Source organism: Marmota monax, unplaced genomic scaffold, assembly GCF_021218885.2.
Source record: "Marmota monax isolate L192 unplaced genomic scaffold, Marmota_monax_Labrador192_F-V1.1 WCK01_AAM20220418_F8-fsc00001, whole genome shotgun sequence".
Classification (NCBI taxonomy): domain Eukaryota; kingdom Metazoa; phylum Chordata; class Mammalia; order Rodentia; family Sciuridae; genus Marmota; species Marmota monax.
In genome coordinates, this window is record NW_026693777.1 from 21829293 (window position 1) to 21844038 (window position 14746).

Here is a 14746-nt window from a genome sequence, read left to right on the forward strand (position 1 = left end):
AATAATACATATCCAGGCATAGGGGCACATTCTATAATTCCAGCAACTCTGGAGACTGAGGCAGGAGGATTGCAAGTTCTAGGCCAGACTGGGCAACTTAGCTAGGCCCTAAGCAACTGGGGATGTGGCTCAGAAGTTAAGTGCCCCTGGCTTCAATCTCCAGTCCGCACACACATAATAATTGTAATAGTAATAGTAATAGCGACCTACTTTCTCTGCTGTGAAAATATTTTCCCAGAATTAGAATCCTGATTTTTCAGACAAAGAATCTTTTGCTGTAGAAATAGTAGATAGGTGACTGGGGTTGTGGCTCAGTGGTAAAGCACTTGCCTAACGTGTGAGGCACTGGGTTCGATTCTTAGCATCACATTTAAATAAATAAAATAAAGATCTTTCAACAGCTTAAAAAAAAAGAAAGAAAAGAAATAGTAGATGGAATAATTTCCCATTCTCTCAAAATAGTTCTCCTTTGATGAGATATATGTTGGAGTACAAATGTTTGACCTATTCTAAGAATTTCACAAAAGGAGGATCAGAATTATGATTTGCATGATTGCTGGAGTGTTCACTTTTTGGTCAGATCACTTTCTTAAGATTTCCTAAGATTACTAATGCTTGATGAAAATCACTTTGTTTTTTCATTTTATTAATTAGGGAAATAACTACAAGTCTAACTGTCACTTTGGGAGATTTCTTCTCCCTCCTTGAACCTCTGTGATGCGGTTGCCAAGCAACAGCTCCTTTGATGTGCTAACATTCTACTGGCAGGACTGCTACTTACAGTGGACAATTCAGGTGCCTTTTGGGATTGACCTTGGATTTGGAATTTTCTCTTGTTCTTTATGTGGTAAAAATTTTTGCTTTCTATTAAATTTTACATAGCATACTTTATCTTATGAGTATATAAAATAGAATAGTCATATACAAAACTAAAAATCCCAGAATAAACATGTCATATTGTTGTATTTTATTTTTACTTTAGATATCTCATACATTTTTATTGTATTTTCATGAAATTCATTTTAGGGAACAGTACTAATATCTATTAAATTAACTTTGTATTAAGGATTTTTTTTTCTCTTCTTGTTTTCTTTGGTTGTTCAGTTTATATTTTCTGTGGCTGTTGTGAGATGATAAGGACAAACCAGAAGTAGATCCTACTGTTAAATACCTTTTATTTAGCAGGAGAGATGAAAATTTGACATAGTACAATATCAAATGAGATAATAATGAAATGAATAGTCTGCGGGGCTAGAACAGAATACCCAGGCTGGGTAATTTATAAAGACTGGAAATTTATTTCTCATGATTCTAGATTCTGGAGGCTGGGAATTCCAAGATCAAAGCACTGGCATTCAGTATCTGGTAAAGTGGTAAAAGCCTTCTTCTTTTTTTTTTTTTTTTCTCAGCACCAGGGATTGAACCCAGGAGCATTTAACTACTGGGCCCCTTTTTTCTTTTTTCATTTTTAGACAGGGTTTCCCTAAATTGCTCCATCTGGCCTCAAACTTAGTAATCCTTCTGCCTCAGCCTCCTGAATGACTGGGATTACAAGTGTGGGGTACCACGCTCAGCTTGGTGAAGGCCTTCTTATTTCATCCTTACATAGTAGTAGAAGAAAAGAGAGTGAATTCTCTCACTCAAGTTTTTTTTTTTTTCTTCCTGTACCAGGAATTGAACAACCCATTGGCATTTACCAATGAGCCATATCCCCAGCTCTTTTTATTTTTAATTTTGAGACAGGATCTTACTAAGTAACTTGCTATCTTCCTGACTCAGCCTCCCAAGTCACCACCTGCACCCAGCTACCTCAAGACTTATTAAGAGTCCTGATGCCGTCCGGGAGGGCTCTGCCCTCTTGATTTATCACCTCCTAAAGGTCCTACCTCTTAATACTATCACACTGACAACCAAGTTTCAACATATTAATTTAGGGGATACATTCAGACCATAGCAAAGTTAAGAGAAAAGAGAGATCACCTTTGCTTTGTAGAAATGAAGGAATGGTATTTGAACTGACACTGAAGAATTTTTATAAAAGTTCACCATCTGGGAATGGCCTGCACAATAGCTTGTTTTTTAGAGAATCTGAGTGAAAATCAATAAATAAAGTTGTTTTTAATAGAGCACAAGGGGCTAGGGAATAGCTCAGTGGCTGAGTGCTTGCCTAGCATGTACAAAGTCCTGGGTTTAGTCCTCAGCACTGCAAAAAGAAAAAAAAAATAAAGGCCAAGATTCATAAGATGGTAAGAAAATAAAAATGAAAGTAAAAACTGAGAATATTAAGAAGAAATTTATTTTCAGTATCATGATATTTCCAGGATTAAGGAGGAATTTATTTTTCCTTCCATGAAAACTTTAGTTCTTTTGATTCTCTTCTTTGGCTTTTAGAAAAGAAACTGATATAGTAATGATCTTAGGTATCAAATAATGAGAATAGGGGAGAGATTAAAGTCTCACTAGACATATTTATGCTTTAATATTTGCTTTTGATAATATTAAATTTAAATTATTAGATTTTTTAAATATTTTTTTAATTGTAGTTGGACACAATACCTTTATTTTATTTACTTTTATGTGGTGCTGAGGATCGAACCCAGGGCCTTGCATGTGCTAGGCAAGTGCTCTACTGCTGAGCCACAACCCCAACCCTATTAGATGGATTTTAAAACAGACTTCAGGGTTAGTAAAGAAAACACAGGCCCTTATTGCATTGTGTTCCATGCTCCTCAAGTCACAGGGTCCTTGGGGCTAGGGGTGTGGTTCAGTGGTAGAACTCTTGCCAGGCTTTTCTGGTTTCCATCCCCAGTATCATACACCACACACACACACACACACACACACACACACGTACACACTTGAGTGCGAATGCACACACACCTGCACACACAAGTCACATGATCCTGATTTTTTTTTCTTCCCTTGAAAATTCCTATCATTCTGAGACTGTCCAATTCTATGGGAGACAACACTCAGCAAAGGAAAAACATACCCCACACTTACATGAAGCCCCTTCAGGGCAGTTCCTAAACATCAGAATGCATTCCCTGATTTTGTTTTGTTTTATTTATTTATTTTGGTACTGGGAGTGGCTCTACTACTTTGATCCCAGGAGTGGCTCTACTACTGGGCTACATCCCTGTTTTTATTTTTTAAATTTTGAGATAGGGTCTCACTAAGTTGTTGAGGCTAGCTTCAAACTTTCTGTTCTGCCTCAGCCCCCAAGTAGCTGGCAAGTACCACTACACCTGTCTATTTCCTGGTTTTGAAAAAGGAACCCCTATCCCGTTGCTTGATAAAACATAGAAGGTCAATTTTTAAAGTTTTCTCTATTCTTTAAGATTTTACTTTAGAAAAGAAAGATAATATATGGAATTGAACTGGGTAGAGAAAATAGATTTAAGGCAATGCTGAAATTCTTAGAGAATTTAATTTACAAAAATTACAATATGAGGTTACATTTTATTTTCCTCTGGGGTATAAAGAGCACTGTGAACTATCACATTCTATGTTATCAATTCATATTTGACTTTTATCTTTTAGTGGTATCTTGAGGGACATAATATTTCTAACAGATTAAAAATAAGGGAAAATTTACAAGTCAAATAACTAAAAACGTGATTAACAAACAACATTGGGGGTAAAATTCAGTAGTAAAGCGCTTACCTAGCATGCATAAGGCTCTGGGTTCAATCCCCATCACTAAAGAAAAAAAAGGGGAATGATATTATGAGTGCACATACCTACATTCACGTGCTACTTTCACCAGTTACAATCTAAACAGAGTTTGGTCCTGTCTCTAGAAACCAGGTCTTCCTTTTCTCTAAGCAATAGGTTCATTGGGCAGCTTCTTCTGAGGTCTAACTAAGCCCTGAGGATCTGAAGTAGAACCTTCTAGAAGACATTGCTTTTGATGCCCAACAGACCTCAGCATCTCTTCTTGAGTACTCTATGGAAACTTCCCTGGGAAGCATCTGGGGTCACCGTTAGCAGATCCGATTCATGCTGCTTGTATCTCCAGCATGTCAAGCCCTCTCCGATCTCTAAACCACTCACATCCAGGAAGGCTTCCTACTAGGCCCCATGAGGCTAAGTCACCACAAGTCAGGCAGCTATCAGCCTGGAAAAACCATCCAGTGGTGAGTTGTACTCTGGTGTTTATTTTTTTCCCCATTCTCATAAGGAAGTAAATCAATCTCTCCCACACAACTGAGAGCTTGAAGAAAGGGAAAGTCCATTCTGTTTGTCCATTTGCCTATGCTAGTGCCCTGACCCCTTTCTTTGCTAGTGAATGAATACAAGAAATGAGGTCAAATGATATCCCACTTCTTTTGATTTCTGGCTTGATTCTAGAACAAGGAGCAAGGAAATATTAGAATCTAATAAAACCTCAAACGGATTTTGGTTTTGACTGTTTTTGTAGTTCTGGTATTTCACTAATGCCCATTATCCCCAAAATAATATAAAAATAGACTGTAAATTGAGTTTGATCTAGTTCAATTATTTTGCAGATTAGGATACTGAACCCCAGAGAAAGGCCACAGTGATTAAGTGGCGGAACTAAGTAGTCTGACTCTCATTATCTTTTTAGTGCACCACATTTTTTTGTTTGTTTATTTGCTTTTTGTAGTACTGGAGATAGAACCCAAGGCCTTACCCATGCTAGGCAAGCATTGAACTATATCCTCAGACTTTTTAATTTTTATTTATTTATTTACTTTCTGTTTTTTGCAGTACTGGGGATTGAACTTTAGAGTGCTCTACTACCAAGCCATATCCCCAACCCTTCTATTTTTTTATTTTAAGACAAGGTCTTGCTAAGTCATCTAGGCGAGGCTTGAACTTGCCATCCTCCTGCCTCAGCCTCCTGAGTTGCTGGGATTATTTTTTATTTTAAGATAGGGTCTCACTAAGACTGGCCTCAATTTGAGATCCTTCTGCCTCTGTCTCTAGTAGCTGTGATTACAGATGAGCACTACCAGGCCTGGAATCAATTACCTAGTAGTTCATGTTTCTATAAACTTTTTATTAGATGCACATTAAAATTTCCCCATTTTATTGATTCCTATGTTTTCAGAAATTGTGTCTGCACAATTTATAGATGTGCAGCATTTCCTCATGGCTCACATTACAAATTGTTTTAGAAAATGTGAAGTAGCTTTTTGGGTCAGCATGTTGTTGCTTGCTGTTTTCTTGGGACCTAATGTGTTTGTTAGGGTAGCACCTCAAAATGAATATTTTCAAGTTTGGTCTATTTAAAACTACTTACTTGAGTTAATATAAGCCAGAATATTGTGGGTTTTTATTCACAGGGTACATGTTTAGTAATTAATTGGCAATTTCTCTTTGTAGGCTTGTTTTGATCTACCTCCTGAGGTGATTTCTACCAGGAACCCAGTTACATGCAACAAAAGGGCAGCTGACCCAGTCCATCCTGACTTTGCTGGTTTGTTGGTGAAAAACAAGAATCTTTTAGCTGAGGTATAGAGATTATATAAACAAAAAAGAACACTAGAAAATTATATCTTCTGTAGAAGTAGGGAGAGTAAACATTCTGATAAAGAGCTCAAGGTATTATCTATCCCACTTTTGCTTTTTTTGTGTGTGTGTGTGTTCTCAATATTGAATTCTTTCATTCCTGAGGAGTAATTTTAATTTAGACTCAAATCTGTCTTTTGACAGAGAATATCCACTGGAGATGACTGACAAATTTGGGATATTAGAACACAGCTTACAGATTACCATGCTTAAAATTTATGTAAAAATAATAATCAATTATATGTACTAAGTTGTTTGTTTTCCAGTGCTAGGGATTAAACCCAGGACCTTGACCAAGCTAGGCAAGTGCTCTACCACTGAGCTATACTGCCTACCTTAATTTTTTTTTTTTTTTGGTACTGTGATTGAACCCAGTGGTGTACTACTATTGAGCTATACCCTCTGCTCTCTTTATTTATTTATTTATTTTTGAGACGATGGCTTGCTAAGTTGCCAACGCTGGCCTTCAACTCACAATCTTCCTGTCTCAGCTTCCCAAGTAGCTGGAATTATAGGTGTGCGCCACCATGCCTGGCTCCTAAATATTTTTAATGAAAAAAATGAGCTCCTATTTTCAGCATACCACCAAATGGCAAATATTCACTAGTTTAATTTAATACTTGATATATCTCATTGGCATCAATAGATTAAAAAACAAAAACAAAAACAGAAAACACATTTGTAGGAAATCCCTTGACTTTTACTCCCTCTGATGAAGACTAGAGAGCACCTGTAGAAATTCTTTAGTTGAGCCTAACTATTCTCAGGATTTGTTGCAAGAAATAGTTCCAAAGGTAGCCATGGTTGGAAGCTCAAAGGTCATTGTTAAGGGTACTATGATGTAGCCATTTATGTCTATGCTGCCTCTATGGTTACCTCTAGGCAAAATGCTGGGAATGCTTACATTTGAGGGGCAATGACCAGCCCTTTGAATAAGTAGCAATCTATGGTGGCTATTTCCTAGGCAGCCATAACAAAGTGTCATAGACTGAGTAGATTTAACAACAGTTTATTTTTTCACAGTTGTGAAGGCTAGAAGTCTGAGACAGAGGGCTAAAAATGTGACTTAGAAGTAGAGTGCTTGAAGCGCCTGGTATATGTGAAGACCTGGGTTTGACTCCCCAGAGTGGAACAACAGCACCCCACCCCCGTCACATCAAAAAAGTCTGAGACAAGGTGTCAGTTGGGTAGTTTTTTTGGTTGGCTTGTAGCTGGTGGTCTTCTCCCTGTCTTCATGTGGTTTTTCCTGTGTATCAGCCTATGTCCAAGTTTCCTCCTCTTATAAGGATACCCATCATATTGAATTAGGGCCTACCTTAATGATATCATTTTAACATAATTACTTAACATAATTACTCAAATTCAGGCACGTGCTGAGATATTAGGAATTAGGACTTCAACATACAAATATGGGGGCAGGGACTCAACTCAACATAGTCATTTATAGTGGATTCTTTGCTGCCCAGAACCATATAAAAGTTCTTTTCTATTATTTCCTCTATCAATGGCTTGATTGATTCCAGATTTAATTTAAGTAGATACAAGTATAGATATAGATATCTAGGTAAATATATATATATATATATATATATTTCCATTTTATCTACACAAGAGTGGTAGATAGAGCTTAGATTTAAATTGAGCTTATGTAGACATAGTATATCTTATGAAAGCTTTGATAGAGTCATAGATTTTTCTTTTCTTTCAGGAAAAATTATGTCAATCCCTTAAAACTATAGAGATCTTATTATAACAGTCTAACTTATTATTAATAATCTCAGAAATTTGAATTTTTGATAATTCATATTTGTATTAGATTAAGTTTTATGTCTATGCATAATTCATTTAAAAACTTTTAAACCATCAAGTATAGTGGCAAATACCTATAATCCCAGCAACTCAGGAAGCTGAGGCAGGAGGACCACAAGTTTGAAGCTAGCCACAGCAACTTAGGGAGACTCTGCCTCAAGATAAAATCAACAGATTTGGGGATATAGCTCAGTGATACAGCACTTGCCTAGCATATGCAAGACTCAAGTTCAATCCCCAGCACTAGGAAAAAAAAAAAAAAAAGCTACTTGTCATGTGTACATAAATCATTTCCTAATTACATATATGTCTTCATCTATTTAACAAGGTAAATATCTGAAAGGCTCTGTAAGATCTCATTTTGACATGGTTTTAGATAGTTCCCATTGGCATTGTCTAAATTTAATACAAATTAGTGTCAGCCAGGTATAGCAGCACATGCCTGTAATTGCAGCAATTTGGGAGAGTGGGGCAGGAGGTCGCAAATAAAGAAAAAAAGAAAAGAGAGAAAGAAAAGGGCTAGGAATGTAACTCAGAGGTAAAGCACTCTCAGGTTCAATCCCCACCCCCACCCCCAAAATTAGTGACTATTTTTGCATGGTTTCCTAGTGTTAAAGTCATTTTAAAAAAGAAAAGTTTAGTGATTTCAACAGAATACCTGAGCATCAGCATGAGTCATCTTTCCTTTTTCCAATAACCTATTATTTAATTCCACAGGAACACAACTGTCTTGATAGGGTGGTTCTCTTCTCACTGCATGCATTTAAAAATTTTTATTATAATTTATCTCTTTGTGGGACATACAAAAATAATTGTGTTTTTGCCGTTTAATGGAGAAACAGGTGCAAGAGAGCTATATTTGGCTAAAGCTGGATATAGAAGGAATAAATATTAACCTATTCAGTTGGTTATTGTGTTGTCTAGTTAAAGCAGTATGATACTGAGCTAAAACTCTTACATAGTGCTAGGTGGGCTGCCATGTTAAAAAATATGAGTTCAGAACAAAAAGTCATATGAATATGTAATAACAAATCTCACTAATATGTATAATTATAATGCACCAATAAAAAGGAAAATGTATAATGAATTATGGTGTTCTAAATTTAAGATAATTTAATGTGTCTTATTTGTAAGGGAATTGACTATATTATGCAGATATTTTTCTTGCCAGAGAATAATAATAAGGCTAATAGAACCTGGTAGATGAAGCCAGCTCTGGAGAGGGTAGATGAGAGTAATAAAATTTTTTCAGGTAAAGAAAGTTATTACTCTTTCTAATTGAATTTTTTACTAAGATAATCATAAATATACTTGAAATTATTAAAAGCAATGGCAAGCCAGTCATGGTGGCGCATACCTATAATCCCAGTGACTTGGGAAGTTGAGAATCACAAATTCAAGTGGGATCACAAGTTCAAGGCCAGCCTGGGCAACTTATCAAGACTAAAAATTTAAAGAAAAAGTAGGGGGCAGGGGCGGGGGGATGTGGCTCAATGATAGACTGTGGAGCAGTGAGGTCTTGGATTTGATTGCCAAGGTGTACCACAAAAGAAAAACAAAAAGTTACGTTGAGATCTCTGTACACTGTGTCCAATTTCCCTTTTTTTTTTTTTTTTTTGTATAGGGATTGAAACCAGGGGTGCTTAACCAGTGAGCCACATCCCCAGCCCTATTTTTTGTTTTATTTAGAGACAGAGTCTCATGAGTTGCTTAGGGCCTCACTAAATTGCTGAAGCTGGCTTTGAACTTGTGATCCTCCTGCCTCAGTCTCCCCAGCCGCTGGCATTACAGGTATGCACCAATACACCCAGCTTGTTTAATTTCTTTTAATGGTAAAATATTACAGAACTATAGTATAATGTAACTGCCTGAGTATTAACATTGATATAGTCTACCAATCTTATTCAGATTTCCCCAGTTCTGTTTGTACTCATTTGTATGTTTATATATTAAATGCTATAAGTCAGTCAAGATACTGAATAGTTCTAACATCACAAGAATCCTTCACATTGCCATTTTATATCTACACCCACTTCTTCTCACCCCCAACCCTTGGTAACCACCAATCTCTCCTTTATTTCTCTTTTATTTTATTAATTGTAGATGGACACAATACATTTATTTGTTTGTTTGTTTGTTTGTTTATATGTGATGCTGAGGATCAAACCCAGTGCCTTACACATGCTAGGAAAGCACTCCATCACTGAGCCACAACCCCAGCCCCTTTCTCTTTTATTTATAAAATGTTATTCAATTTAAAGTATATGAGATGATTTTATATAAGGGACTTGGGCATCTGCAGATTTTGGTTATGTGTAGGGAATCCTGGAATTGATCACCCACATATACACAAAGGACAACTGTACTTTAAATCACCTCTATATTACATATAATTCCAAACTGTAAGTGCTATGTAAATAGTTGTTATACTATGTTGTTGGAACAATGACCAAAAAGTCTGTGTATGTTCAGTGCTGGACTCATTGGCACATGCCTGTAATCTCAGTGACTGGGGAAGCAGAGCACAAGGATCACAAGTTTGAGGCCAGTCACAGAAATTTAGAGAGAACTTCAGTGTTATGGTTTACATATGATGTGTCCCCCAAAAGCTTATATGTGAGAAATGAAAGGTTTAGAGGTGGATGATTGGGTTATGAGAACCTTAAAGCAATCAGCGAATTAATCCCCTGATAGGGATTAACTGAGTGGTAATTGAAGGCAGGGTAGGATATGACTAGAGGGGGTAGGTCATGGGGGTGTGCCTTTGCAGTATATATTTTGTCTCTGGCAAGTGGAATCTCTCTCTACTTCTTGATGGCCATGTCCTGACTTGCTTTCCTCAGTCACATTATTCCATCATGATGTTCTGCCTCATCTCAGGTCCTGAGGAATGGAGATGGCTATCTATGGACTAAGACCTCTGAAACTATGAGCCCCCAAATAAACTTTTCCTCCTCTAATTGTTCTTATCCGGTCTTTTGGTCACAACAATGAAAAAGCTGACTCAAATGTGCAGCAACATAGCAAGATCTTATCTCAAGATAAAAAATAAATAAATAAATAAAAAATAAAAGGCTGGGGTGGGGGCTGGGATTGTGGCTCAGTGGCAGAGCACTTGTCTTGCACATATGAGGCACTGGGTTCAATCCTCAGCACCACATAAAAATAAATAAATAAAGGTATTGTGTCCATCTACAACTAAAAATAGGTGGGGAGGCCTGGGGATGTAGCTCAGTGGTAAAGTGCCTCTGGGTTCAATCCCCTGTACAAATAAAAAAAAGTTTACACATGTTCAATATATAAACACAATAGTTTTTCAAACATTTTGGTACATGGTTGAATTCATGCATGTGGAACCTGAGGATAATAGAACTGAACTGTATATTAAAACACTAAACATGGAGTTATCATATGACCTAGTAATCCTTCTCCCAAGTATACTCTCAAGAGCGGTGAGAAACATTCACAAAAAAACTTGTACATAAATATTCCTAGTAGCATTATTTGTAAAGTCAAAAAGTGAAAACTCGGGCTTGAGAGAGAGAGCTCAGTTGGTAGAGTATTTGCCTTGCATGCACAAGGACCTGGATTTTTTGATACAGGGGATTGAAACCAGGGCACTTTACCACTGAGCTACATCCCCAGCCCCTCTTTTTTAAAAACATTTTTTAGTTGTAGATGGACTCAATACCTTTATTTTATATATTTATTTTTATGTGGTGCTGAGGATCGAATCCAGTGCCTCAGCAACACACACACACAAAAGTGAAAACTCAACCTGGAACATGCCTGATATTCCAGCAACATAGAGGCTGAGGCAGGAGGATTGCAAATTCAAGGCCAGCCTGGGCTACTTAATGAGACCCTGTCTCAAAATAAAAAATAAAAAGGGCAGCAGCTGTAGCTCAGTGATAGAGTGCCCTTGGAATCAATCCCTAATCTCTCTCTCTCTCTCTCTCATATACACCCGGAAACTCAAATGTCCCTCAACTGATAAGTGAATAAGCAAAATAAGGTTTATCCACACAGTAGAATATTGTTCAGCCATAAAAAGGAATTAAGTAGTGATATATACTACAATGTGGATGAACCTTGAGAACATTACCTAAGGGAAAGAAGAAAACATATACAATTCCATTCATATTAAATGTACAGAATAAACACATCTATGGTTTCCAGGGGAGTATGTAACTGCTATAGTGAGTATGGGGCTTCTTTGGGAGATATGAAAATGTTCTGGAATTAGATGATAGTAATGATTGCAAAAACTTGTGAAAATATGAAAAAATACTGAATTCTATTTTTCCCCACATTTCTTTCTCCTCTCCTCCTCCTCCTCCTCTTCCTCCTCCTCGGCACTTGACCACTGAGTCACATCCGAAGCCCATTTTTTGTATTTTATTTAGAGACAGGGTTGCTTAGCACCTCACCTTTGCTGAGACTGGCTTTGAACTTGCGATCCTCCTATCTCAGCCTCCCAAGCCGCTAGGATTACAAGCTTGTGCCACTGCACCCGGTCCCACATTTCTTATTGGTGCATTATAATTGTACATACTGATGGGATTTGTTTTTACATATTTATACATGTACACAATACACAATATAACAATCTACTTTGGCCAATATCACTCCTAAGCCCTTTCCCCATCCTTTCCCATGAATTGTAATTCTAAAATGTGAATTTTATGTGAATTACATCTTAGTTTGTAATGGGAAAAAATGAATCTACTATGATTGCACAATTCTGTGAATACAAAAAACTATCCAACTATATAAACTTTAAATTGGTGAATTAACTGGATGTGGTGGCATACACCTATAAACCCAGTTACTTGGGACACTGAGACAGGACAATTTCAAGTTCAAGGCAAGCCTGGACAACATAGCAAGACCACACCTCAAAAACATTCCTCCCCCCCAAAAAAAAGAAGTGATGAATTATATCTCAATAAATTTGTCTTTAAATGTTATATAAATAGAATGTTACATATGTAATATCTGGAGATTGGCTTTTTCACTTAGGATAATTTCATAGAGATTTATCCAAATCATTGCATGAAGCACTGACTTGGTTCTTTGCATTGTTGAGTAGTATTCCATTGTATGTATGTACCATAGTTTGTTGAATATTCACCCATTGACAGAAGTTTTAGCTTTCCCACACTAAGACAAAATATCTGAGAAAAACAACTCAGGAGGGAAGATTTAATTTGCCTTATAATTTCAGAGGTTTCAGTCCATGATGGGCTGGCTCCAAGGTAGACACATGATGGCATAGGAAAGTTGCTGACCTCATGGCAGCCATGAAAGCAGAGCAAGAGGGAGAGGTGCAGGGGACAAGATATGCTCCCTGTTGTCACAGTCTGTCTGGGCACAAAGTAACGGAGCCGAGCCGCCACAAAGCCTTGTAGGTTCAAACAACAACTCTTTATTCCCGAACTCTCTCCGGCACTCTACATACACTTCCCAGGAATACCTCCCTCCACGGGGCTCCGCGCACCAATTCTCCGGAACCCTGCGAGAACTCAATGGGAACTCCAAAGTATCGGGCGCCCCAGGCGGCAGGATCCACCCTAATCCCGGAGCCACCCTATTCCCAGAGCAGGGTCACCTTTTAACCATTCCCTCTAGCAAAATGCCAGGAGTCATTCCGACTAAACTGTGGCTCTCAACACCCTGTGACCTACTTCCTCCAGTGAGGCCCCACTTCCTACCGTTTCCATCACCTCCCAATGATGCCATCAAATTATTATTCCATCAGTTAATCCATTGATGCAGTTAGAGCCTTAATGATCCATCCATTTCCCAAAAGCCCCAATTCCGAACATTCCTATATTGGGCACAAGCCTTCAACACATGAACCTTTGGGGAATATTGTAGATCTAAACCATAATAATAGATACCTGGGTTGTTTCCAATTTTTTCTTTTGGCTATTACAAATGAAGCTGTTGTGAACATCAATGTGCATATTCTTGTAAGAACATAACTTCATTTCTCCAGGATAAATACCCAAGAGTGCAGTATCTGGGTCATATGGTAACTGCATTTTACTTTTATAAGAAAGTTGTCATACAGAGAGGCTGTACTATTTTACATGTCTACTAGCAATGTATGGGTGATCCAGCTTCCCTGTATTCTTACCAGCATGTGGTGTTGTAATTACTTTGTATTTTAGATATTCTGTGTGTTGTAATATTTCATTGTGGCTTTAATTTGCATATCCTAATGGATGATGATGTTGAACATATCTTTATGTGCTCATTTGCTATCTGTATATCCTTTCTGGTAAAGTTTCTGTTCAAATATTTTGCCCATTTTCTTTCTTTCTTTCTTTCTTTCTTTCTTTCTTTCTTTCTTTCTTTGCTAATAATTTCTCACTTTCTTTATATCAATTTTTAAATTTATTTTTAAAATTTATTTTAACTTTTTAATTTGTTCTAGTTAGTTATTTTGCCCATTTTCTAATTGGATTATTATGAGAGTTCAGAGAATTCTTTATATATTCTGAATTCAAGTCCTTCATTGACAGTTTTTATCAATAAGTCATATCTCAGTTTTCACAGTAGCCTAAAGTTAGCTAAGTCCTGAGTATATTTCTGGTTCATGATCTCTAAATCCAAATCTGACTCTTCAAGTTTGGGTTTGTTTTTTTTTACCTAAAAAGTAATGCATGAATGTTTTAAAATCTTAGAGTTTACAAATCAATGGTCGTGAAGAAAAGGTAAAAAAATTAGGAAATGGGAGTAACAATGAGAAGTACCAGGAAAACTACGTGAATATAGGCTTCTTGAAGGTAGTAGCAGTTAGGGTGGACTTGAAGAACACAGAATGTTTCACAGAGGTTGAAGAGGGGGACTGTAAAAAGTGATTGGAGAGAATGGGTGGGCAAAATAACTTGCCATTTGAGTTTGTCCTCAGTGGGCAGGGGGATCATCACAGGGTTTTCAGGAAGATCTGAAGTGACAACTGAGGGCAGAATTAGATATCCTTTGTGTTCTCTGTCCATTCTTTTCATACCACTATTACTGTATTTATTAAGGTAAAGTTTTATCTAAAAAATTATTGTCTTCAAATTGGTTTACCTGGCGACCTGGAAAAATCTTGAGAGCATTCTTAATCTTCTTTGGATCCTGAGCACCTGGCACATGCCTGGAAAACAGAAGGCAGTAAGGGCTTATTTGTCAATTAAATGAAAGGATGATTCTGAGAAGTGTTAGAGTGGCAGGGCTAGTACTGGCAGCCAAGCCAGGAAAACTGCCTGGATCCCAGTTGGCAGGATTCAGCCACCTGCCCACATGGGAAATAAGCAATGATAAAAAAGAAAAAGTTAATTTAATGCAGCTTGATGAAACTGGGGAGAAACAGCTAGATTGTTTCTTCAGTGGCTCTACAGAAGCA

General features: G+C 37.2%; 1 protein-coding gene across 1 annotated transcript in view; it reads left to right on the forward strand.

The window, feature by feature from the left end:
* LOC124104354 (coiled-coil domain-containing protein 170-like) overlaps window positions 1-14746 on the forward strand; it is a 47347-nt gene that overhangs the window by 4456 nt on the left and 28145 nt on the right. The window contains exons 3-5 of the mRNA XM_046461245.2: window positions 655-847; window positions 3829-4139; window positions 5353-5481. Coding sequence (XP_046317201.1) covers window positions 4023-4139; window positions 5353-5481 — 246 coding nt within the window. The 5' untranslated portion in view covers window positions 655-847; window positions 3829-4022. The remainder of the gene's footprint in view (window positions 1-654; window positions 848-3828; window positions 4140-5352; window positions 5482-14746) is intronic.